The sequence below is a fragment of the Channa argus genome, chromosome 2, assembly GCF_033026475.1.
Source record: "Channa argus isolate prfri chromosome 2, Channa argus male v1.0, whole genome shotgun sequence".
Lineage (NCBI taxonomy): Eukaryota > Metazoa > Chordata > Actinopteri > Anabantiformes > Channidae > Channa > Channa argus.
In genome coordinates, this window is record NC_090198.1 from 24966323 (window position 1) to 24993446 (window position 27124).

Sequence of the window (27124 nt, forward strand, 5' to 3'; positions counted from 1 at the left end):
TGCACTCTCTGATGTTATTTACAGCATTTAGCCCAACAAACAAGGGCTTTCTCTCTTCTCCCAGCTTGCTTTTAACCAGCCGTGACATGCTGTCAACTCCTTTTCCTCTACCCTCTGCCCCCCTTGAACCTTTTCACAACTGCCAAAACATCCAAATACATTATTAGGACTTTAATAGCGGTCACGCTTACACGTTCCTCCACCCCCATCCCTCCTGATTCATTCCAGCATTGCAGTCCCTCCCTTCCACTCCTACTCTCTGGCCTGTTGGCATGGACGTTGATCTGCTTTGAAGTGGCCTTGTTTATACAACCAGCCTGAGATGTGGTTGTGTGTGGTTGGGTGAAGTGTAGGCTGGCTTTGTTCAGATGCACCAAATGTCAAGGCCTTGCAAGAGTTGAAGCTAAATTCTTATTCTCAGTCAAGGTGATGTGGACCATGCAGATTACTGATTGCTAATGAGTACTTGAGTTATATAAAAATTCTCAGCACAACCTGTTAATAATGAAAATCAATCTGCTGTTGTGTCAGTGCAATGATAGTCAACAGAATCAATTTCATCAGCTCTTTCCCCACCATATAGTCTCACAACAATTGACTACACCGATCAGCGTAAACAAGAGGTCAGCACAGGGCTCTCAACTAGTCTGCAGCCAGTCCTCATCATACACAAAAAGCTGCAATGCACTGTATGTTCGGACAGCTGGCGATTACAGCCAGCATTAAATTTTTCCTCCTGTTCTGACCCCTGTCCACCACAACATTAAACCACCAGATGGTATTAATGTTGTGGCTCATTGGTTTATATAAGAGAGAGAGAGAGAGAGAATGAGAGAGAGAGAGAGCATGAGGATGAGTGCGGCAGTGATTAGCATGCAGCAGACAGCGCGTTGTATTAGCGCTATATTAATGTGGTGGTCACGTCCGGGACACAGACAGACTGCATTAAGCTCATCATCACTCTTCTGCACACATCAAGGACTCTGCTGAGACCTGCAACCTACCACACTAGTTAAAGAGCAACAGGAGATGTGGCAGATCTCTATGTTTGTGTTAAGTGCATATAATTCACTTTTTCAGGCACTGATGCAGGTGGGTTAATGGTGACACGGGGCAAGAGGTTGTTCTGTAATGACAAAAGCAATGTATGTAGGAGTGTTTTGTAGGTTTAAAGGGAACATATGTGCTGTGTGCTGTGTTTGTGAAGTGCCCTCACACATGACTCATTTCATTCACATCCAAGGGCTATGTGGGTGGTATAGTGGCTTGGTATTAACACCGCAGAGACACTAGCATGTCTAAGTGTGTGTACTATACATACATGAGTGTAACATATGGCATTTGAGTTTATCCAAAGTACGCTGCACTACCATCAGTGCCCACACATTTTAACAATGCTTCTTCCTGTCAAAATCGAAACTCAAAAAGTAGCAACGTTAGCAGCAAAACTAGTGTATCTGCATGGAGAAGAGGTTGCTGTTTCACAAAGGCAGTGGGGAGTAAGGACTGTGTCAGAGATCATCCACTGTGTTGTTTTAATGGTGTTAGGGTTTCTTTCCAACATGGCTTTTTCTCAGTAATTTCAGAAGTTTATGGTCAAATCAGCTGGAAGAAAAAAAAACTATTTCCTTTACTTTCTCATTCTTGCTGTCCTTATCCACCCCTCCTTTCTTTTAATATCAAAGGCCTGCTAGCTGTGGTGCATCTACCTCCCTGTCAATGCAGCCATCTTTTAAATACGCCAGCTCTCTTTTTCCCCTGTGAGACATAGCTTGGCTGATAAAGAGGTCTGCCTTACAAAAAGCTATGGTGATGTCATCCCTCTATTGTGTTATACAAATATGTGAGACACTGCTGCGGCGTCAATCACCATGCCCTTCTGCTGTAATGGTTGACCATGGCTGTTTAAAGAAAGTGTAATAGGTTTTTAAATATCACAGAAAAAAAAGATCCATAACATACTATCTACAGGTATGTACACCTCAGTCTCTCTCCCTTTATTGCTTGGGGGTTCAAAAAGCAATAACAAGCACCCCTCTGTAAAATGATAAGGGAGTCTAAGGCACTTCTATCCCTGCAGAATACACATACTCAGAGGGATAAGCTATGGACTAGCCTGGATCCTCGTTACACACAAACATGGAAAAGCAGACGTTTCAAAGCAGAAGCTCTCATCTCACTACTAAGCAAGCAGGGGAGGGAGGGAGGAAAGACGAGGAGAGAATGAAAGGATTTAGTCTTCATCTGCGGATGAACATGCCATCTCCTCCTCCCTGTTAGCACAGATTCCCCTGCTTCCCTTTACCTCTAATTGCCAATTCAGCCCTCTTTTCAGCTCTGTCAGCCTGCTCTCAAAACACCCACTGTCTTTGGACAACTGGGTTAGCGAAGACTGATACATGAAGTGTTTGGTAACACTCTTTACATTCCAAAGCAACATAAGCTATGGCTATGAACATTGGAAACACATTCCTTAAGCCAAGCACTCGCTTCACACTCCTCCGACACACTTTCTCTGCATGCAGATGGTGTGTGATTAAAGCCAGCAGGGCAAGGCCGTGCATGTCATTGAGCGTGCATGCATGTGTATCTGTGATATGTGTGTAAATGTATGAATGTGCTTGTCTGTGTATGCGAGTGCTCGAGGTCTCACCTGAGGGACGAGAAATTAACACAAGCAAATTTTACTGCGTTCATTTTCATTTTGCTGGTAACAAGACCATCTGCTAACCATCCTGCTCAACACAGGGAAAAAAAGAGAAGTGGACTGCACTGCAATCACTCCCACAGTCCCTTTCTCTCTCCCTGTGCCCCCTCCATCCACTCTCCAACACAGTGAGGGGCAGAGATAACACCTCAAGGCCATGGTGTTGCTGCCAGCCTTTAAACCTCTCTGTCTCCCTCTGCCTTGCTCTCTGTGGTTTTTGTGATGAAAGAGAGAAGGGAGATCAGAGGAAAACATGGCAGCCCAAAGACTTGTATGAGCAGCCAAGGCTAAAACCAGAGCACAAAGTCACTGCCCTTCACCATTCACCTACAGCACAGACTTGTGGACACCCACACATTCACATTTCTAGGCAAACTCAGATGTGCACACATTTGCACTTCAAAAACGCTACAGTTTTTTGTTTCCGTTCACAAACATAAAATCCTCAATACTGTATTTTTGTACAGCTACAAAGATGAACCGATATGTTTGTGCGTGGATGTGTTTTTTAGGATACAGATGGGCTCCAGTGGGCTGTTACAAACCTTCTCTGACAGCGGCTTAACGAGGGCACTGGCCTTTGGCTTCTGCATCTGTGTCAGTGTTAAGCAGCCAAAACACACAAACACAGATTAATAGAATCTTAAATGTATGTGAAATGCATTGCTGAGCAAACACATTCAGCTCAGCGTGTATATATTTTCAGTTACTATCTGACATCTGTTACAATGACAAAAACCCATTGCCACAACACGTAGGAGTACGCCGTTTTTAGTAAAACACTTGAAGTGTTTTATTCGTAGCAAATAATGACACAGAAAAGAGAGAGGGAGTGAGAGGAACACACTGATCTAATTAGCAGCTAGTTAGCAGCAAAACAGTTGAGTCCAATTAGGGGGTGTGTTGTAGTGTATGTAGTGAAGGGTTTAACTGCTATCCTGATTATCAAGGCTGTTTATTTGTTCTTTTACCAGAAGACACACTTGGTGCATCTGCCTGCTAGATTTAGACAAACTGGGTGAGAGAGATGAGAGTATTTATTTTAGATGAAGGTTGAGTTTAGCACCATAGTGTGTGTGTGTGTGCGTGCGTGCGTGCGTGCGTGCGTCTGTAAGAGGTTTGAGTGTCAGGGAACAAATAAGCATGGTGGCTTTCACGCATCTACCTGTGTAGAGGGCACACAGTTGTCTGGTGCACTTACAATCCTCATTAATATCCAAAATCTTTAGAGACCATTTCCAGCAGCCCCAGACTGTTTCACTGCCACATACCAGGAGCGCACCCCATCTCTCCCGATCTCTATCTGCTCCCTCCCTTCCTCTTGGCAGAGCCTTTCCCTGTCGGCAGGTGCACGTGCTGGTGGCAGCCAAAGTGCCAACCTGCCCTCCATATGCCCGCCTCCGCAGTGCCAGCTTACTCCTGCCACTCCCCGCTAGGATTCAGCTAGCTGGCCCTCCCCAAATCTGCTTCTGCTCCCCACGCCCATCAGAATCCAGCCCTAGCCTATTCTGTCTACACACACACACTCGTAACCTCATCCCTTTCATACCAGTTTTCATTCGTGTCTCCCACAAAGTAGTGAAGCACTTTCAGCAGCAAGCTAACATCCACTTGTCTTCCCTTTCTAAGGGCCTCCTCCCCCTTTATCCGATATCTTACCTTCCACTCTAGATTCCTCTGACCTTCATCTACTGTTCTCCACCCTCCTCAGCATCCTCTGGTTATCCAGCTCTTTTCTCAGACCTCCCTTGACATGATGCCCAGAGACCAGAGCAGACACTTAGAGACCCAGGAGCCAGGCCACATCAATCACCACTAGAGTGTGGGATGAGTGCATGTCAGATCGATGCATCGTCCTTCAACTGGTTATACTTTGGGATTTATAGGAAAACCGGCTCCTGCACCAGCGCTATAGTGCATATTTTACCACTAGCAAGTTGTTCTCTTCTCCACTGGACTCGAGGCATCAACACATAGTGTGAGTGTGTGAGAGGAATTGTGTTTATGTGTGTCCTCTCACTTAGAGCTGCTGCTGTAACCTTGTCTGACCTTTCAGCTTGTACAGTTTTCTCTGAGGGTGTGAAACCACCCATATCAAGGCTAAACTCTGACATCAAGCAGCCAAATAAACACAAGTAAACACATAAACACACATAGTGCCCATAGGGCTGGGTGTGAGAGAGGATGGCATATAACAAAACCCTCTGCCCCCTTTATGCGGTTTAAAAAAAAAAAAGCATTGTTGTCAGCATGAATTGAACACAAGCACACAAACTCAATATGTGAGATTTATACTCAGCTATTGGCCCTTTGCTATTTGTTTTGTCGGTGCTGTAAGGCTTCCACAAACACAGAGTGATGGAGCGCTAATCCTGTGCCTTCTCCTCATTACTCCTCCTTCTGAGGAAGTCATCTGACCAGCCCAGAGCCATCTATTCAGGTCACAACCATCATCTATCATCCATCACCAAGTCACTCCCCCCTCTCTCTCTCACACTCACTCCCTTACACGCACATTCAATGTGTGACACTAATTTTAATAGGATGATTTAGACCCAGTCACTGATCACTCGCCCCATGCCAAACCACTGTCTGACAACGATAGTGAAGGAGAGAGTAAGAGAGTGAAAGAAGATATGCACAGAAGCAGGAGAGAGACAAAGAAGAAAGGGAGAGTGAAAGAGAGAGAGAGACCTTGCCTTGAGTCATCTCCAGTCTTTAACAGGATGTGATGAGCTCTCGCCATTCTCTTAATCTGTCTCCCATGGTTCATTTCCATTTCCTGTGTGCCGAGAGGCTGGCAGCTCGGCACCAATCAGACACACAAACAAGTACACAGTCACACTCAAGCCAAACAGCAAAATTCTTTGTACATAAAGAAGACGACAGATATTATTCGTTAATCATATGAGTAACTGTAATGCGGTCTCCGAGGTCATTGATGTCCAGCGTTAAAAAAAAAAAAAGAAAAGAAAAAACCCGGGACATGCTACCCCTCTCCAGCAAATTGCACCTCTTGCTGGGGCCTCTAATTGCCTCAGTACCACCCAACACTCACTTACACATAGAAGAGCGATGCGTCCTGAAGACAAAGAACTTCAACTACTATAAATGCTGAAGCACTGCTTTCCTGAATGTTGGAGACTGGCCACAAAAGGAGAGAGGGACCCCTGCCACCACACAGGATTATCATGTGACAGCAGGCCAGGAGGGAGGAACATATAGAGGAGACAGTAGCTGCATGTCTATAAGAGAAGGACCAACTGCTTAGCAGTATGAACAAAAAGGAGGATAGGGAATTGAACATAAGCAAACTGGATTTTTTTGCTTCTTTCTTAAGTGAAGAGGTTGTTTTGATGGCTAAGCTCTGGAATCCCATTGACTAATGGTTAAAAAGCTGTCAGCTTAAAAGGCCACCCCAACTCACCGAAGAAACATACAAAGTTACACACAAACACACTCCTCTACAGTAAGGCAGAGTAGAAAAAAGTACACTTTCCAAATCCTTATTACCCTCTCTATGGGTGGTACAGTGCTGTATTCTCCTCCTCTTCCTGATAAATCTTAGAACCACGCACTCCTAATTACCCCAGGGAAGTGAGGTTGGATTACCCTGCTTCTCCCTTCCAACCTCATCTATCTTCTTTTTTGTGCTTGTTTCTTTACCTGGTGTGTATTTATGGTGCAGTTAAAAGGGCAGGGAACATTTGAGATCAATGTCATTTATTAATTCACAAGTATGTGTATGTCTCAGAAGCATGTGTGTGAAAGTAAGGCTGTACATGTTTATTAGAGCTGCTAAGGGTGAGAACCTGACCACTCTGACTGAACCTCAGCCAGGAAGGAAGCAGACAAAATCTAACTGAACTTCTGCTCCCCTGCAGAAGAGGTTCAATTGGCAATAGATCGTCCATATCCACTGTCTGAGTCTCTGCATGTGTGGCAAGTGCGAAGGTATGAACATTAACAAACTATTCTGCAACACACTTATTTTATGGATTTACAAATACAGATCCACTTAATTTTTATTGCTTAAAAAATATACAAAGATCAGTCTATGCCACAAAACCCTGACATATTTATGTAAGTACACTTACTTTAAAGTACAAGTAAGTTTTGTAAAAAAACTTGATATTTAAAAGTTGAAAATATATAATTCCAGGAGCTGTATCAGGATATATTGTTTAAGATGTGAATTTGAAAAAAAAACAACAACAACTTCTAAATAAAAAAAGAAAAAATAGGATCTGTTCAGTAAAGACCAAAGACATATTTCTAAGAGATTATCCTATCAATTTACTCTTAGGTATATTTTATATAACCACCTTACATAACAATCTGTGTGTGTTTCATGCTTCTCTCATTCATTATTTTGAATGAATGGAAAATTCATAGGAATATGGCGCCAGTCTGTCTGGACCATGGTCTGATCAGCATAGATACATCACATTGTGCAACTGTAACCTTCAGGAGTCAAGATTTGTCCAACATTTTGATGGGGTGCATGCTGTGTCAACAGTTAAAAATCAATAAAAGGTTCTCACCTTATATAGATCAAATAGGATACACCACCAACCTCAGGCTCTTTTTTTCTATTCATAACCATCTTTCTATACTGTATATGTTCATGTGTTGTTGTTGTTTTCCTCACAGAAAGGAGATGACAAATCATTTCTTCCTCTGAACATCTTTCTTCAATTACCACATTACACCATTTTAACAAATCATTTACACATATACCCTCAAAGAGAACCGCATTACCTCCACACCCATTCTAAATGCACTTTAGTCATTTTCGTGGTCATCTGGTAGGAAGCTCACAAATCTGCCGCCACTCTGCTTTCTAATGTTAAATCAGTACTCATTTAAGTGCTCATAAGTAAAGAATACTACTATGTGCACACATATCAATGTGTATAGACATGCATTCATGAAAGAGTGTGAGTGTTTCTGTGTTTGTGTGAACCCAGCACTATCAGATGCAGGCAGGGTTTAATTAGACTTCTCTGGAGTCTAATTTTATTAAGGGAGGCAAAGGAAGATGAAGGCAATTACAGCTCAGCTATTTCTGCTGCTGGAATAATGTTTCAGGAGAGAGGTGACAACATACACACACACACACACACACACACACACACACACACACACACACACACACACACTCTCAACCACAAAATACAAGAGTGCCTGCATGCTCATTGCTCCTGCATTCCAAATGGGGTTCGTGTAAGTTCATAGAGACTTAACGCAAAAGAGCAGAGGTGAGTGTCCATCACGACAGCCAAGTGTTCGACAAGCACGAAGTGTGGCACACAAGACCTGCCAACTGATATCCCTGCACGTACATGGCTTTTAAGGAACCATTTACCATTGGACTGCCGCCTCTGTATGTGCGCATGTGTGTGCGCTGTCCATAGCCACAGAGAAGTAGAACAAACAAACCCACATACAACATAACACAATACACACATTGCATTGTGTCTCCCTGGTGCCAAACTGTCAAGACTACAAGAGGGAACAAAAGAGAGAGAGAATGAACCAACTGCAGTCTATAACCACAGATATATACTACTATGACACCAGAGAAGCCCTGACTGCACCCTGCACCTGTTAGCACATCAAATGTCTGTTGGAACAGTGTGTTGGTGTGTATGTGCATGCATGTTCCTGTCTTCCAGTGCAGGAGAACCAAATGTCCTGACAGAGATAATAAGCTGAAAAATCCTCTACTGCAGGGCTGCGTCACTTTTTCATAGCTACGTTTAAAGGAATACTTCAATTTCATTTTGGGAAATACATTTATTAGCTTTTTTTTTTTTTTTTTTGAGAGTCATATGGGAAGATTGATACCATTCATATTAATGTGCCAATTAAATAAAGACATACACCCTACATTTTAAAAAACAGTCCCAACACAGTGATGGAGAAAGTTTAAAATTAGAAATACGTAATAAAAAGGTCTGCATTCAGAATGTTACTTAAGGATAAGTACATGACCACTGTCAAGAAAAAGTACTTAAAACATATAAGTAAAAGTACTCATGTAGAAGAATGAGAAGAATTACACATAAAATTACACAATATCACAATATTAAAAATTTTATTTATACAACAGATATTTTGTTTATATATTATTCTTATGCTCCAGCTATATCTCAAACACTTTACCAATAACTGTATGTGTTTGGCTACATTTCTCCACAGTGCCAGCACAGTCATTTTACTTTTAAATTTTTTTTACAGATTAAACAAATAGAGACAGTTCACATCAGTGAGCTTTAGACTTGCTTCAGAACACATTTAACTTAGCTTAGCATAAAGACTAAAGGCAGGGGGAAATGTTGATCCATTTCTTTGGGTTTAACAGTTGGAGAAACTATTTGGTAACGGCTGCGTGCTTGGGATATATATTTAATAAATGTTCTCACAAGCAAAGACATACAAATACGTATTTCTGTAACTCCCCTCCCTAGGCACTGTTCTTGTTAGTGGCTTGATTCCAGAAAGGAGCAGAGGCCACAGGTGTGCTGGGTCAAGGTTTAACACCACCAGGTTTATGAGGAGGCTAACGGGGCAGCCAGTGAGACACGCCACCGCCGACCTTTACAGCCACAACCAGGGCAGTGCCACCTGCGGACTAGCATGGAACAGATGCCGTACAGAGGGTGGGTCAGAGATTTTATAGCAAGGGCAGAGAGAGGGAAAGAGAGAGTGAGAGGGAAAGGGTGAGGGATCTAGTAGTCCATCACTGTGACTTCTTTACTGCTGCTGCTGCCATCTAATGACAGAGCTGTCAGAACTCATGGATGGGGAAGGATGGAGGGATGCAATGGCCGAGGACCGGAGGGTGAGTAAAACAGATAAATGGATACAATGATAGAGTGAGCTGGGGGATAAGAACACAGTGGGAAAGACACAGTGAGATAGGTGACATTTAAGTATATGCTTACATAAAGGGAGTAGTAGACATAGCAGCGAGATTAGCAGGAATCGATCAGTGATGACCTCAACTAAGAATGAAGAGAAGGACAGATACTGTAAATAATTGGATGGAACAACTACACAACTGCACAAATAATCTAACAAAGTATGGACTCATCTGCTGGTTCTCCCTTTGGCTAAGCTTACCATTGTGTGACGTTTCTGTGCGCACACAAGGAGGTGCACAACATGCACATTTATCCCCAAAATGAGCACGACTCTGCTCCAACCTTCTACCTCAATGACCACTCAGTAATCACCAGTGATTAGTCCACACTTATCCAGGGGCTCAACACCCAGCATAGCTCACATACAGTATTGATTACCTTAGTGTGTGTGAGGTAAAAGGATTTTTGTCCACACTGATGTGTTCTCAAGGAACTGAATTGTAGAGAGACTCGGGGAGACTGGAATGCAGAAGAACAATCAGACTGATTTTTTCGTGTGTTAGTTTTGGTGTGTTCAGTCCTGATAAGTGGACTGGATTACATATTGCTCATCTGAATGAATCAACTGTATTTACCTCAATAGCTTTTAAGCGAAGAAAAATACCTAATGCTGGTGATAGTCTGCAGTTTGCTATGAGCTAAGTATGGGTGGAATAGGGCTCAGCACCAACACTTTGTCAGTCTGTGGCCTGTCATAACAAAACCCCAGCCCTCCTTTTTCTTTAACCTCCCTTCTCCTTTCTTCTCCAAGCTTCTGTGGTTTGTGGTTTCGGCATCACTTTCAGTTTTCTTTTTTTTTTTTTTTTGACTACCTTGTTCTCTGCTTCCCTGTCCATTCAGCATTCTCTCCCTCTTCCTTTTTTTCCATTCCTTTAGCCCAAGGCTATAAATGCAGACAGTTTGAGGGAAAACAACAGCAGAAAGCGATCCCATAGATCTGAGAATGGCAGTCATCTTTAATAACCATGCACACAACACATACTTACACACATACCAGAAAGTCATTATGCACACAGGCATCACATAACACACAGACACAAACAGCATGTAAGAGGTTTAAACTATGTAAGTATGTAAGGTTTTAGCTTTCTGAAAGCAAAATATTATGAAGGAGGTTTGCACAGCTGACCTAACTAGTCATTTCTGGGTCTAAATCTGCTACATGCCAAGTTTATTATCATAAAAATGGAAACAAAGGTCAAATCATAACAGCCGACCGAGCTGTCCACTGGTCAGCAGGGGTCCACTTACCCACAATCGTCTTTGGATAACATATAAATTGGGTACTGTTTGTAGGGAGGGGGATAATAAGGAGGAGGAGGATATAAATCAGTGTAAGGAGGGAAAGAGAGAGGGACAGATACCCATGAGAATAAAAGTGAGAAGAGGGTCATGGAGTAAGAGTTACCATGAGCCATCCTCCATTTTGAAGTAGTTGCTCCCTGACTCTGCTCCACCTCAGCTGTAGCCCAAGTTCAAGGGTGTCTCCTCTCCACCTTTATCTCTGTGTCCCGTGCTGATATTTTATCAAAATCCATTCCTTTCTTTCTTACAATTTCTCACACAAACACGCACACACAAACACACACACAACCCATTCCTCCTTATTTAACCCAACCTTTTTTGTTGTTAAATAATCAAGGAGAACGAGCATGTGTCTGACATGGTCTCCAAGGCAACGGCGGTTAAGACGGGAAGGCAGGCAGGGGCTCATTCAGTGGCTGAATGAAAGAGGGGGAGAAGAGAAGAAGCAACCCACAGTGCTGGAGGCACACATACACACTTAGCAATGGAGAGGGAAGAAAGGGTCATAGGTATCAAGAGGAAGAAGAGGAGAAGGAGAAGAAGGATGAGGATTGGTGGTGAATGGGAGTCAGAAAGTCAGAGAGGAGAGAAGGGGGAAGGTGAGAGACAGGAGGAGACAGCCAACGACTGAACCCCTCTTTGCTCTTATGTCTCCCCTGATTTTATGTCTCCTTATCTTTTCCTTTTTCTCCATAATTTTATTTTTATATTACTTATTATATTACTTATTTTTACATCCCTCTCCTTGTCACTCATTTTTTGGGTTATTGCTCCGTTTGATCCAACCCTCACCTCGAGTTTAAAGATTACAGTACGAGGTCTGAGGCTCTGACACATGTAGAAAAACACTGCATCGTACCCTTTCTCCTTTTAAATGACCCCATCCCATACAAACACCTCCCTGTGTTTCTTTCAGTCTTTATTTCTCACACAGCAGGCGCTCTACGGCCTTTACCAGCACATCTCCATTTCAAACGCTCCCTTTGAACAAGAGGAGTACAGTAGGCTAGCAAGGAGCAGAAGACATGATGAAGACTGGCGACATGCTGAAGAGAGCATAGGGGATCAAAAACAATAATGGAGTGCGGGAGATGAGAAGCTACAAATTGCCTGTCTAAAATAAAAATCCTGCAGATGTTTGGAAATGACACTAGCTTTTTTAAGTCTGTTTATTTGGTTTGTGGCAATTGCCAGCCACAAGACCAACTGGTTTCACAGGTACACATCTAAAAATCATAGTCCTATGAAAATTCATTTAACAGAGCAAACGTGAATGATACACTTCTATGTGAGTTGTTATATCAGTTGCAGATCAAAAATAAAATTAAGCCATTCAACGTAACAACCTTTAAAATCGAGCCACGTTCTACCACTAATCTGAAACTACTAACTTTGGGGTGTTTTTGCTTCTAAGATGCCTGAACTGTACAAATGTACAAGAGAGCATATTCAAAAATGCAAAACGGTATGGAATACTATAAACGTTTGGCTCTTCATTTTATCTGGACAGCTCAAGTCCCCAACTATAATACACTCTGTACATTTGTACCTGTGTACAGGAAGCCACGTAATATTTGACATTGGTGGTACTGTGAGGAAAAAGTGTCACAGTAAAACATCCCCGATAATAAACTGGCATAACAGGGCAGCTGGGAGAGAGGTCTATAATAACAGGCTGTGAGCATCTAGAGTAAATTATGAGGGCAAAACTAAAGTGGCTTTGGTTATGGTCTAACTGCACACTCAACCTCACCCTAAAGCACATAAATAATTTAACTCTGCAAAGTATCGCTGAAGTGTACCCCTTTTGCTGTAGCAAGACAACAGTCACAAAAATGAAAGCGCACCGGAGGACAAGCACCTTTGTAGAGATTTACAAAATTTTAAGATGTAAACAGCAATCTGCTTTGTGATCAATGTTATCAGAAGAATGAAACAGCTGGTACTGCATAAATTGTACCCGGGATAATGCATACATTTTTGTCTACTTCTGAGGTGTCTAAGTGTACAGTGTGACTGTTGAACAACCGAGTAGCACAGAAAAACATGCATGAAAACTCATAAATAAAAGAAATAAAGCCCAGAAACAAAAACACTGCACTTGCTTTTCTCTCATTCTGCCTTTCTACCTCTGTCAGTCATTCTCTCCTCCTCTCTCACTTCCCTCTCTTGGCTGTTCGCTCCACAATCAGTGCCCAGCGAGCCGTGAGACGCACTTAAGCGCTGACCGGCGGTAACCTCACGCCGCTCTAGTACTCACTCTTTTTCACTCACACATAACCAACATGCACGTGTGCATGCATGCGTGCAGACACCAGAACAGACACAAAGGCACATAGATACATAATGTTTGGTAGATCATCTATACAAAGCCATATATTTGCTTCTCTCCTCTACTTGCTGTTATCATTTTAAAAAACTAAATACTCACTGTCACGTCATGTCTTGTTACCTGATCACCCTGATGCTAGTAAAGCCACTCTAGAATCAACTCTTTCTCTAAACGCACAAACAATCACAGCATGTATACACTGCCTTTACCACTATGCATATAAAAAAATTAATCTAACCACAAAACACACAAACATAAATTTGCAAATGTCACACAACTGCCATTAGCTTACCTGGCAAGTAGTAAAGTGGTGCTTTTAGTCCAAACATGGTTACTATTTAAGTGTCATGAAGAGAGAGCAACTTGTTTCAACCGTGCAGGCAGGCGTCCTGTCCCGGATGACTGAACTAGAGAGGGGCTGTGCCCTCTCAGCCACCAGAAACGTGGCTCTGTGTGCGGGGAGGCTGGGCTGGGACTCAGCCTGTCATCCTCACTCTATGGTCCTCGCTAACCAAGCGTGAGGCTGGGACCGCCCAGCCAGCTAGGACACACACATGGGCACACACACATACACACACAAACACAGACAGCCACACGGATGCACACAGACAGAGCAGTGCAAAGGGTCAAACCCTGAGCTTGCCCCCGGTCTCGACCCCCTCGCTCCTTTCCCAGATCCCCTGGGCAAAGGGTCACACACTTGCTGTCCGTTTCCAAGCAGCAGTGGGAAACACGCTTTTTCCAGTTCTTTCTTAAACACACACACAGAGTCGGGGCAGCCAGAGAAAGATGTAAAAGCGAGTGGTCCTATGCCAAGAAGAGGTGAAAAGATGCACGAGGGAGGAGAAAATATAGGCTGAGTAAATCCTGCAGATGAGAGCAAGGACTGATTCCTGAGACTGTCTTTTATCCCTCTCTCCAAGAAAGATGATCAGTAGAGAGAGGGCTCTGCTTCCTCTTCTACTGCCACTCTCTCCCTCACTCTCTCATATTCTCACCCTCCCTTTTTCTCCCTCTCTTTCACTGCCGATTCGGAGAGAAGGAGGTGGAGAAAAGGAGAAGAGAAGGAGGGCTGAATGAACTCCCTCCAGGCAAGAACACAGCCAGATACAGAGAAAGTGTGTGTGTGTGTGTGTGTGTGTATGATGGTGGTGTTAGAGTGAAAAGAGATAGAAGACGCAAGGGTAGAGAAGAGATGGAAATACCAGTTAGTGCTGATGCTTCACCCGGGGAGGAGAGTGGCCACAGTTAAATTGGGAGTCAGGGTGACAGCTGATTGGACAGCCCCAGTGACAGCGAGAGGCCAACGACTATCAAGGGAGCATCTGTTCACACTATATCAGACAGTAGGAAAGCATCAACCAGTGGAGAGTGCAGAGAGAGAGCTCTGTGGGTCTTCAAGGGCAGCTCACAATAGAACAGCTATGTGTTTGGAAGAGGAAAATATAAAAGATCCCCCGCCTCCATTCTCTTCTCTAAAAATGAAAGTCCTTGTCTCTGTCTGCGAGTGTGTGGGTGCGTTTGTGTGTCCGTCTAGGAAACTTGGCTTGTGCAGCGTAGCGCACAGACTGCTCACCATGCTGTGCCGACAGCAGACTTTCTCCCCTTCTTTCTCTCTCTCTTTTCATTGTGCATGCGTGCGTACACACAAACACGAAAGCACACACACACACACACACACACACACACACACACAGAAATAAGCACAAACTCAGTGTATTACGCTGCTCTGCACATAAACCTGCCTGAGATGGTGACAATAGGGTTGAGGAGTTAACTAACTGCTGGGTAACAACCATGCCACACCAAAGAAAAAAAATTAATTAAAAAAGCAGGAGAGGGCAGGGGGGCAAGATTATGAAAGAAAGTAAAAAAAGAGAAAGGAACAGATGAAAAGAAAATAGTCTGGCACAGGGGTCTTCAGCACATCTCGCGACCACTTTTCAAGTAGCTCACTAAAGGTTTAATAAATTTGAAAACTTGATTAGTTACCCGGCGTAAAAATACATACTAAATCAATGCACGGAACACGTTCTGCTGTGGCGACCCCTATTGGGACAAGCTAAAAGCCGCTAAACTCGTTGGAGACTTTTGGAGACCCCGCTATGAAAGTATCATTCTCACTCTTCTCAACGAGCAGCAGGTGCTGCAGGAGGCCCCTCCCACATCCCAAATCACTCACAGGCAGCACAGGCGTGCTCTCAAACCAAGTCTATGAAACTCACAGTGGGTGAGAGGGAGGAGGACAGACTGATGGATACACCTTTGGGTTGAGAGGATAGAAACAAAACTCCCTAACACATATCCCTGGGCAGAACAAGCACTGTGAGAATAGCTGCGAGCATGAAAGGCATGCTCACAGGCAAATAGGGCAAATAATCGCTAATAGGGACTGATGATTGAAGGAAGAAGGAGAGAGCGAAGGAGAAAGCAAGTGTATAGATTGAAAAAACAAAGGAGGGATAAAGAGAGTAGGAGGGTGATGAAGATATTCTGGGAACAAAGGCCTTTCTATTAAACAAAGATAGATAAAAAAGTAGATGTTTAATTAAGACAAGTATAATGTATTAACGATGCATAAGTGTGTAAGCCATAAAATAAAGACATAAGATTGTGCATAAGGTTCACATTCACACACCCTCCATGCTGCGTTGCGTACAGTGCTGAATGTGTGTAAACAATACCCATTATCATTGCTGGAAGGCAGCTTTTGTGCCATGTTTATGGACAGATGCGTGTGTGTGTGTGTGTGTGTGTGTGTGTGTGTGTGTGTGTGTGTGTGTGTGTGTGTGTGTGTGTTGCAGGTGTTGAAGTGTCTCGCACCCTGTGAGACAGGTGGAGAGGTGATGTGTCCCCCTGAGGTGCTACACCACCGAGTCTGATGACACACTGACAGACAGAGACAGACAGAGAACTAAAAATACAGCATCCAATTTCCGTTAGGTGGACAAGATGAGGAGCCAAAGGACGAGACAATCCATTTGTTTTCCCCACACGCTACAGGCTACTTGCATCCAGACCCCACACATTTTAAACAGATTTTCAGAAAAACTCAATAAAAAGTAGTGAACAGTGCAGAACAATCACAAAAGGGGCTGTAATGCTTTTATCAATGCACACACATCTATGAATTTGTTTCCCATTTCTCGGGGATCCAGCATAATTCTTTATTTGCTTATTCAGAACAAAATGCTGCTGATCGCACAACAATACACATCAATTTCTGACAGCCTAAGATGTTTCCTATCAGAGACATGTAAAACACCACACATTTGTAGAGAAAAGAAAGATTAAATCTTGTTTCATATCAATAGGTGTAACAGAAACTAGGAGACCGTATTCAGAAGATAACATCACAGTACAATACAAACAAAGGGGGTTTAACAATCGCATCAGCAAACGTGATAATGTATGCTTTGGTTTTTGTCCATGCACCCTAAATCCTTGTTTGTCTTTGAGTGAGCCGCACGTTTGTTACCTCTGCCTTAAAATGTAACCATGAGACCAGTGATAGAAGGAAACATTGACAGTTAAGGGAGAGGATCATCTGTTAGCTCTATTACATTTTGCTGCTCATTAAGGGGTAGGCAAAGCTAGAGAATAGCTAGAGTCCCCTGTTATTTAAGGTAGTGTAATGATTCACATTTGACAAGTGCACCACAAATAAAGGAATGTGTGTGTGTGCGCACACACACACACACACACACACACACACACACACACAGAATGGCTATAAAAGCTCCCTGGGACCAAGGCAGCATGTGTGACTGAAAACACAGTGATCAAGAAGTAACATGGAGAAGCAGAGGAGAGTAGAATGAAAGAGGGTTTTGAAAAAAATTATTGAAACATAGGATGTGAAAGGGGAAGAGAAAACAAGATAGATACCGCCCTTACACATACACACACAACCTCATATACCCACTTCCTCTCAACCTTCTATGCAACTGTCTTCCATATACCCCCGCCACCCCCCCGAAAAAATAATCACTCTCTTGCTCTGTGTGTGCCTGTGTGCGCATGCGCATTGTTTATGTTGTTCTTCTATAAAAGTGGAAAAGTGAAGATAAGGCATCAGTATAATCTTTCTCCAGCACACACAGCCCCTAGAAGTGTGCATCGACTCACACAAAACAGGTCAGTTCTTCCTTTTAAATTCCCAAAACTAACATAGCTTTTTTATAGTATTTTATATTTTTCAGAGGAATTATTCTTTTAAATGACAATATTATGACACAAAACTGATATATTTAGCAGAATTAAATAATTAACAGCATTAGGTCAAAATTTTAAACAGATAGGGCCTCTTTTTCAAAGCCATCAGAACATATCCTACATCCTCTGATCCGTCTGGACTAAGTTCAGTTTTCATTTAACTATGCATACAGTCCATTTATAGTCTAAGTATTTCAAATTGTTCTTCAGGCTAAATTTTGTTTGAAATTAAATCACGGACACTACATTATGCATTGACAAAACAAAATGTTCCACTACTAATTTTGTTTCAGTGTTGATGACCTGGATGAGAAAAATCCTTAAATGTTAATAAGATCACATCATGACACTTAGCTGTAAGTCCATTAATGATGATCATCATCGGTCCTACCGATGTACATACACAGAGACCAACCACCCTGTGAAATAAAGGGAGGCTTTTTGCATTGAAGAGTTTGAATGAGTTACTTAAAAGATAAAAGTCTGGACTTAGGTGTGTCAACACACATCAGATATGATGAGATATAATACCTCCTCATCCTTTGCTCACCCCTATTTGCAGGGACCTGCACCCACTCCACCGCTATGCGCGGCCATTTAACCTGACCTCTAACTGGTGATTAGAAGCCTGTGAAGTGTGTGTGAGCATGTGTGTATCGGCCTTTGTGTGCGAGATGCTTCTCTCCGTATGCTAATCACAGCCTAGCACTGAGAATTAATTTGCAAATGTGTCATTACCCATCAGGCTCAGCAGCAATAACCCTGCAATTACACAACTCTCGCCTGGCCAGCTGAGCACCACACACACGTGCAAGGCAAATGTATGCATACACACACACACACACACACACACACACATGCACAAAGCCACACTCGCTTTGCTTCAACAATACTGAAAGCTCTCATATAAAGATGCTGCATTCTAAAAGATATTACATTCTGCTTTACAGCCAAGAGAAAGCCACACAATACTTTGTATCCAAGTGATATTCAGCAGTGTTTACAGTGTAATCACAGCTCCTCACCTCAGTGTCAACAGGACAGTAACCAAGGTCAGTTGCACACTTTAACACACTCCTGTTTCTTAGCAACATTATCCAGGAGTGTGGCCTTGCTAAGAATTTCAACAGCACCATGCAAACGCCTTCAGATCACAGGCACAGAACTGAGCAATGTGCATGCATGTGTGAGTGTGTGTGAGTACACAAGTTTAATCACTTACCTATGAAGTGTGGGGTCAGGATCAAAGATGAAGTGTTTAACAGTCATGAAGGAAGAGGATGGTTTGCATAAAAGAAACAAAGAAAAAAAAACAAAGCTGTGAGTAAAAGCATTGCATGTCTCTTGCATATCTCTTACAGAAATGTTTGCCAATACTTTAACAACTGCCAGAGATTTGTCTTTAGACAGTAGATAGGTTTCCATGTACTGTACAGACAGGGGACAGTCAAGAAAATCCCACAATAAAAGATCTAGAGTAAAAAAACCAGATGCTTATTTACAAGTTTTAAAGGTTAACTGAATAATGTTGTTACAATGTAAATTTGCCAAACAGTGTGCTATAACCACATCTTAATCTAATGGAACATTTACTTTGGAGAAATGTATTTTAGATAAGGTTGTCCACCATAAATATACATTTACATTTAGCAGACGCTTTTTTTCAAAGCGACTTACAAATGACTGACAAGGCAGCAAAAATCTAAGTAAGGAGAAAACATCAAAGCAAAGTCCTATCAGAAAAGTGTTCCCAGTTCGTGAGATGCAAGTGCGAGAAAGAGCAGAAAGGATTTTTTTCTCTTTTTTAAAGAGATTTAAGTGCATAGGAAGATGCGGTAGAGATATATACATTATACAATTTGCAAATGAGGAAATATGTTTTTAAAGAAAGGTGTCCAATCAAGTATGAGATATTAGGAGAATCTCTGCAAAAAGGAGCAGTAAATCTCTTTTAGAGACTTACAGTGAACCAAAATCTTAGTCCGTTTTATTTTTTGTGGCGTAATTTGCACAGTGTGGAAACACATGTCAGAAGACAGCAGAAGTAATTGTTGGGTGTTCCTTAACTCTAAATTTGAAGGATGGCTGACACTACTTACAATCAGAGCGCACATTTTTCAGCAACAACAAACTGACTGCTGGATGAACTTAGGTAATTACAGGTAAAAACAGCTTTTAAGAACATCCTATATTTCAAAGATGAAGCCAAGCAGGAGTAAAAGTAAACATTTGCTCAGTCATTGGATGAAAACCACCTGCTCTCCAAATCCACTTCTCATCACTTATCAGCTAATATGGTTACAGCTTATTCACACACCTCAGCGGCGGCTACAAGAAATTAGCCCACAGCGGCACACACCCACCCAAAGCACCTGTCACACATCCTCCTCAACACTTCAGACACTCATCTCTGATGCTGGCCCTGTCGCTCAGTGCAGTTACACCTTGATGTGACAGCAAAGGTGTGCACATGCACATGCACATGCATAATATGTCTGTCTTTTCCTTCACCAAGAGCAGAAATGACCTGACCTTGAAATCAAACAAGAACTGCCAAACAATGGGCAGTTGATGAACACTAGACAAAAGTAGTATGATTTGTCATTGGAGAAAGAAAGTCAAAAAATTTTTAATCCTTAAAAAGATCCATGTTTTTTTACATGTTTTTTTTTTTTTCATGCATTGCTGGCAGGGAAACAGATAAATAATATGGCATGACAAGGAAACAAAAAACCTAAAAAACAAAGAACAAAAGAATTGCAGGTTCTCATCTAACAACTGATGAAACTTTGGTGGCGCTGATCCTGCCCTACTGTGGTGGTAAAAGAAAGTGAAGATAAACACCTCAGTCTACAGTCAAGCACTGAAAATAAAACCACAACTGTAACGTAAATCAAAAATACAAAATGTAAAATTAAACTAAATTCACTATGAATACTAAAATAAAACCAAAGTGAGTGTGTTTCAAAACTAACTGTTCAAATAAAGTTATTAGTCCAGTTTTGGAGAGCACAAGAGGTTATTTATGTCCTGTAGCATTTCACTTTGTGTGTGCTCCTATCCTGCATTTGTTGAATGAAAATAAAAACAAATAATCCTATAGATTAAAATGAAATAACAAAAACATTAAAATAAACTAAAAACTAAAACCAATAAAACCAGCGGCAGAAAAAAAAAAACTAAAAAACTGTTGTAGAACCTGTTGGTCTGCATGAGAGGGTCAAATTTGAATGTTTATTACTTAAAAAGTTCCAAAGTATAGGATATGAAGCAAATGGTGACCTTGACTGCCAGACTTTTACATACATACAACTTTGATTTCTGCTCAGCAGAACCAAATGTAGCTTAACACGGTAGCGATTTAAAAAGCTACTGATTTTGTGCCAGGTAAACAGGTGTTAGCAAAGCAACAGTCCACACGGGTCTAGTTACATTTTACTAAGACGTCAGCGAGGATTTAGTGTTATAACCATTATATACACCTAAACCTGCTCCACCTGAGCTGACACTTTCTAAAGATCTGTTTAAACATTTCTAAATGCCCACAGTATTTGGCACATGGCTGAAGAACTGAAGTGCATTGAATCAGAAACAAACTAACACTTCATTCAACTGGCAGGTGTTTTTGGTTTTACTGTAAAAAAACAACGCTTACACCCGAAGTTACTCATTAAAATGGATGAGTTGTGAAGTGTGGATAGTCCTGTGAACATTTTCCAGAATTTCTCTTGATGACATCTTCAGGATCTTCTTGGTATCTGCATTTATACACTTTGAGATTCAGTTTTTAATGTTCACAAATCAAGCTTGAACATCAGAATACTGTCTCTCCTGATTTGAAGTGGATTTCCCCTTTAAATTTCTTCTAGCCCGTATTGTGAAAGACATTCACACACACTCTTAAGGGTGCCAGGTGGGGGGAGCTGGCCAAAGCTGACAAACTGATGTGCCGTCATATCATATCCCTCCCACAATGCCTTGTGGCACACCTGCTTTCTAGCACAGACAACAGAAGCGTCCCTGTTCTCTGCCGAGGGAATGCATGGCGCTACATGTCTCTGCTCTGATGAGGCTTTTTATAGTCACTCAGCTCTCTTACCTGCATCTTCCAACCCTTCATCTGCCTCCATATCAAACACATCAGATCTGCTGCCTTTTAGTGAGTCCCGTTGTTATTAGACAGAAGAGCAGAGAACCACAGATGAAGCAGTGAACCAGGGAGAAAGGAGGGAGCCAATCTTTAAAAGTGCTGCTCATTTGATTAACAAATATGTGTGTGCATGTGTGCTGTGTATTCTTCTGTTTTGTGTGTGTGTGTGTGTGTGTGTGTGTGTGTGTGTGTGTGTGTGTGTGTGTGTGTGTGCGTGCGTTCGCTTGTCATATTTGGGTGTGTGTCTGTGAAATTGCCCAGGGGCAGGTGTATGGTTTGCAAACGTAGACCAGGGAACCTAGAGAGCAGACACAGCAGGAGAATCCTGCTTTACAGCAACACGCCACAAAGAAGCTGACAACAGGCTGACAGGGTGGGATCTCACAAGCACACACAAAAGCACGTATACACATGCATGTTTCTGTACATATGTGCTAATATCACACACAATCCAATGTACATGACTTAATATTTAATTACGTGCATGAACACACATAAGACTGCATCTACACACTACAAGCACACACAACGAGCTGCTGGCAGTGTGTTTTTCACTTGACTTGTGCTCTCCTGTGACATTTCCTCATTGGCTTGTTTGTCTCAATTATCCCTGCTTATTGGACAGAGATGGTTAACCCATTAACTTGCACATGAGAAGGAAGAAAGAAGAGCAAGAGATAGAAAGGAGAGAAACAGGGAGAGAGAGAAAGAGAAAGCTGGATTACGGTTCGACCTGCCTTAGGCGTGTTGTGAATCACACAACCGTATGAGGCCACAAACACAGGCTGCACTGGCCAACCGCCAAGCGAACACACAAGCTGTACACATACTGAGGCAGCAGAGAACAGCTGAAGGGGCAGCGGAGCACCAGCACCTCAGGGCCTGTTGGAGGGCCTGAGCTGACCTTCTCCACTCACCATTGTGCTTCTGGATTTAACACACTATCCTACAACAAGGCTGCAGCTTTGTGTGTGTGTGTGTGTGTGTTAGTATTGTGGCTGTGGGTAAGTGCATCATTAAATGTGCCAACATGTGTGCCTGCAATGCATGTATGTTGGAAAGCTGGTGTGTATATAAGAAGGCTGCCTTGCCCTGTGTCAGGCCTCTGCTGTGTTCAGTAAGTGAGGCGTGCTAATACTGCGTGTGCTCAGGTTTCACGCATCAGCACACAGTCGAAGAGACTTACCCGAGGTCACAAACCCTCCTCCCCTTCTCCTTCATACCCTACCTTTTCCTCCTCCCCGAGACTCAATCCTTCTTTTTCTCTTTCTAAATACTTCACTTTTAACCAAGCTCCAGCACTTCATCTTTCAGTTCCCTTTGGCGTCCCCCTCCCACTCTTCCACTCTATCAGTCCTCCCTTCCCTCTGCCTCTCCTTCGTCTTCCTCCTCCTTCCTCCCCAGAGGATTCCATCATGCTCAGTCTTTTAGTATCTTTCATGTCTTTTACCTGTCAACAGAGGAGAGAATGTGCAAGCAGCTCCCCAACAAAGGAAAAACACCCTCCTGTCATTTCAGAAAATGCTGCAGGGAGGAGGGGGGGGGCAGGGAGAGAGATCGACAGGGGGACAGAGGCGGGTAGATAACACAGGAAGATGAAAAAAAAGGAAAATGTTGAAGGAAGAGTACAGGAAGATGAGGCAGAAGGAATCTTGTGCCCCCTGTATCTATTGAATGAACAGCATTCCTGAATAGGCTCGCAGTTTGGAAATCACATGTAAAAGGCAGCATGTCCTAAATGTCTACTTTTTCAACAACACACTCTCTTTGAAAATCCCTTTTGTGCACTGGGGCCTTGTTTAAATGGCAAAGGGTGACTCACGTAAGAAGCATCAAAGACTCTCACACACATGCATCAAAGAACATAGACAAATATACACACATGACCTCTCTAGCCTCAGACTGCTATAGTCCGTGAATCCTCAGCAGCTCAGTTCAGCTCTACCACACTCCATAACAGTACCAGCAACACACATTCACACAGGATAAAACTGTGAGCCATACAATCCAATAGGCACCTCACTCAATCAGTGACAGTCTCTCTATTCAGTGCCCAGTGTGTGTGTGTGTGTATGTGAGTGAATCCTTTGCTTGTACTAATCTGCTGGCACAGGCCCCGTCCTCAGCGTTGCCCTCGTCTCTGTATTATTCTGGGATTAGCTCAAGTGTTAGCCTAGCCGCAGCCCACTGCCTGAGCAGGGGAGCGGCAGCCATCTTAGAACAATGCCTATTGATGAAACACTAAGAGGCTTGATTGGATTAATCATCTCTCCCTCTCCTTTTTTCACTTCTCTAGCTATGCCTCTTTGTTTCCACTCCTCCACTGTTTCTCCTGTCCTTCTGCCTTTCTCTCCTTCCATTCAGAGCTCAATAACACAGATTTAGTTGTTTCTCCCTGGTGACGAGTGATGCTGTTAACTCCCCCATGTTGGGTAATGAACGCAAATAACAGGCTGCTGGTTTACGAGGGCACTTGAAGGCAAAAAGTAAACATGTAATTAAGACGAGAATCAAATAACTTGAAACTGTATCTGCGTAGTATCTATTGCATCACAGTTCATAAGTGGTAGGGCCCTCCTTGATGAGAGCAGGATCATTGCCACTGATAAGGAATATACAAAAGACTTATTAGGTTCAAGAGGTTAAGAGGAAACTGTATAGGTACATACATGGAGGCTGCATTATTCCTTTAGTTCTATAAAAGGACAAACAAGAAATGCCAAAATGTAGGAGATACAACAGCAGCAGCACAGAGAGAGAAAGGGGGTGAATCTCTGCAGATTTGGCCAATGTTTAGTCGGGGCACTGTACCAAGTGGCAGTCAGTGGCCTGGGCGGCCTTTGGCCCAATGTCTCCACCAATCACATTCCCGCCCCAAGTACACCAGTGTGGACCCACAGCAACCTTACAGTCTGAAGCCAAACACCCACATGCATACAAACACACACACACACACACACACACACACACACACACACAAAACCCACACACATGGGCAACCACAGCTCAGACACTGCAGCCAACTCCATTTTCAAACATGGATAACAACTGAATTAACACTCTGTGATCCTCTGCCAAAGCAGAAGGATGCTCCTTTATACATTCAAACACACACATACATATGTACACACAGTGAACACACAAACACACACAAGGGACTGGTTGGGTGGAGTTATCTGTGGTTAGATTTTAAATGCATCATCCCCTCCTTATGTCTGTGTGTGTGTGTGTCTGAGAGTGAAAGAGACTGATTGCTCTCACTCTCTTTTCTCTGCCTGCAAGATGAAAACAATTTAGTGTCTCACAGCATTTCAGCTGTTTAGATAGTGGCACCTCTGTGTGATGCTTCAGTGTCTCAAATGCAGAAACTGGGTTGAGAACGGGAGCGAGTCATGGTGGTGAGCTCCCTTGAGGTATCAAGGGAAGCAAGGCAGATCATGTATGGTCAAGAAGCTGGGATTTTGAATATTACCTGACCTGAAGCACAAAGCATTTGATCTAAATGCAAGTCGTTTACATTTACAATAGTGCTCAAACATACACCTCTGTGTTATGCTGGCCTTTCTTCCCCCCTTGTTTGCACTTCTTTTCCCCCTTATCCACATCTTTCCTCCCCTGGACTCTGCTCCCTCCCCTGTTATTTTCTTCATACAGGGCTGAAAATGGTTGTCTTTCCCTCTATAATCCTCCCATCACATCACTGTTCTAATCTTACCACTTCCCGTCCTCCCTAATTCCTTTCTTTCATGTCCTCCTCTCCTTGTCTCATTGCCATTTTCATTTTATTTAATGTTGGAACACAACTGTTTAAAGTGGCAAAGATCGCATATTACACACCCAGACACACACTATATATCGGTAGATCCATATATCGGTAGTGATGTGAGTAGTTTTGCTTCTGTTTTTACCAAACAAATTGTCACAGTTATGGTTATTTAAGGATGTTAGCTGAGTTGAAAATCACAGTAGGAAAAATGGCAACCAACTAAAAACAGAGAGAGGCAATCACCTGACATCACTGCTATTTATCCTGCAGCGAGCAAAGAGCTCTTTGGTCTTCCACCAGCACGAAGAGAAAGGGCCTTCCAAGAATCCCTCCACTCTCTCTCCTCTGTCTTTTTCCACAGATTAATCTGTCCAGCAGCCATATAAATCTCTGCACTCACTGTGGAGAAATGTTCTGTGTAGATTGTTTTTGTATGACACAACAGGAAAGTAAACCTTGGTAAACCTCTTGCAAAAGAAAGAAAGTAGAGTAGAAGCAGCTCTTTGAACCTTTAATGGTCTAAACTGACCTAATGCTACATACACTATGCTCAGCAGACACTAACAATGTGGGCCTTTGTGCTATGTGTGGGTGAGAAATGAGATAACGAATGGCAGGTTTGCATTACCTACTGGGCAAGTGTGAGTGTGTGTTGTCCTGGTTGTGCTGCTTGTTAAGGTGTCATGATCATTTATGGCTGAGGTCAAAACAAGTCTCTCCTTTGCTATAGGATGGGAAGAAGAGGGAAGGGGGAGGAATGGATCAAGGGAGGAGAACCAAAGTAGTCAACATTGGGGGGTGTGGGGTTGAGATGACTTCAAAGGGTCCTGCTGTAACCATGGAGCTGCTGAGCTTGGTCACCGTGGGAACAGACCGTCCACAATGTTAAGAAGGGGCAAAGCATTTTTGTAACAGAGGGGAGATAGTCTGTCTTCCTGAGTCTTCAGTTTCCACACAAACAATCATTCAACAGCTAATTACAGCCTATGATAAACCAATATTAAATGGTGATTTAAGCAGTGAAAGAGCATCAACTCAAAAACAAAGCAGGAGCCTTGTAAACTTTGTAATGCTGTCTGTGGAATATCAGTCGAATAGCAGGCACCCAGTAGCACCCAGGCTAGAACAGTTACAGTAACTTTTAGTTATTATTCACTTAAGTTTGTCAAAAATAATAGTGTAAAATATAGTGTAAATTGTTTTTTAAACCATCTGTATTAAATTGCACATTTTGTTGGACCTGTACTGTATAGTCAAAAACAGTTGTGGTCAAAACACTGGGTTAAATAAATTGTGGAAAATTAGTATATGACCATTAGTTTTTCATAACCTGCCGTCAAAAGTCAAGTTCAAAAATATATATTATATTCAAAAATACAACTTAATAAATTGTAATAAGTACAAAATAGCTATGTTTATTATTTCTATATAAATTGCAGAAATGTTCTCAACTGCTTTATAGTCAAGTTTCTCATGTACTTTGTGTTCTTTAGATTAATGAAATGTATTCACAGCACCTGACATCAGTAAAAACAACAACTTATCCAATATTTATCATGTTATACTACATTCTCTTCCAGGGACTGATTAACGCTTCAACCGGTAAGATGGAAATGCAGTTATTCCACTTTTCTGGCAGTATCTCCAAAGTGTGTGTAAATCCTTCTTGACAGTTGGATGGAAACAGCTTGTGTCTCCTAGCATGCACCTCTCCTATTAG

The 27124-nt window shown here is 42.5% G+C and overlaps 1 protein-coding gene across 2 annotated transcripts in view; it reads right to left on the bottom strand.

The window, feature by feature from the left end:
- gse1b (Gse1 coiled-coil protein b) overlaps positions 1 to 27124 on the bottom strand; it is a 163825-nt gene that overhangs the window by 46054 nt on the left and 90647 nt on the right. Inside the window, exon 1 of one of the 2 annotated variants that reach the window (XM_067487021.1) lies at positions 13566 to 14180. The exons of the other annotated variant lie outside the window; for it this stretch is intronic. Within the exon in view, the coding sequence (XP_067343122.1) occupies positions 13566 to 13602 (37 nt within the window). The 5' untranslated portion in view covers positions 13603 to 14180. Of the gene's footprint in view, positions 1 to 13565; positions 14181 to 27124 lie in introns of those variants that run through there. 2 annotated transcript variants of the gene reach the window in all.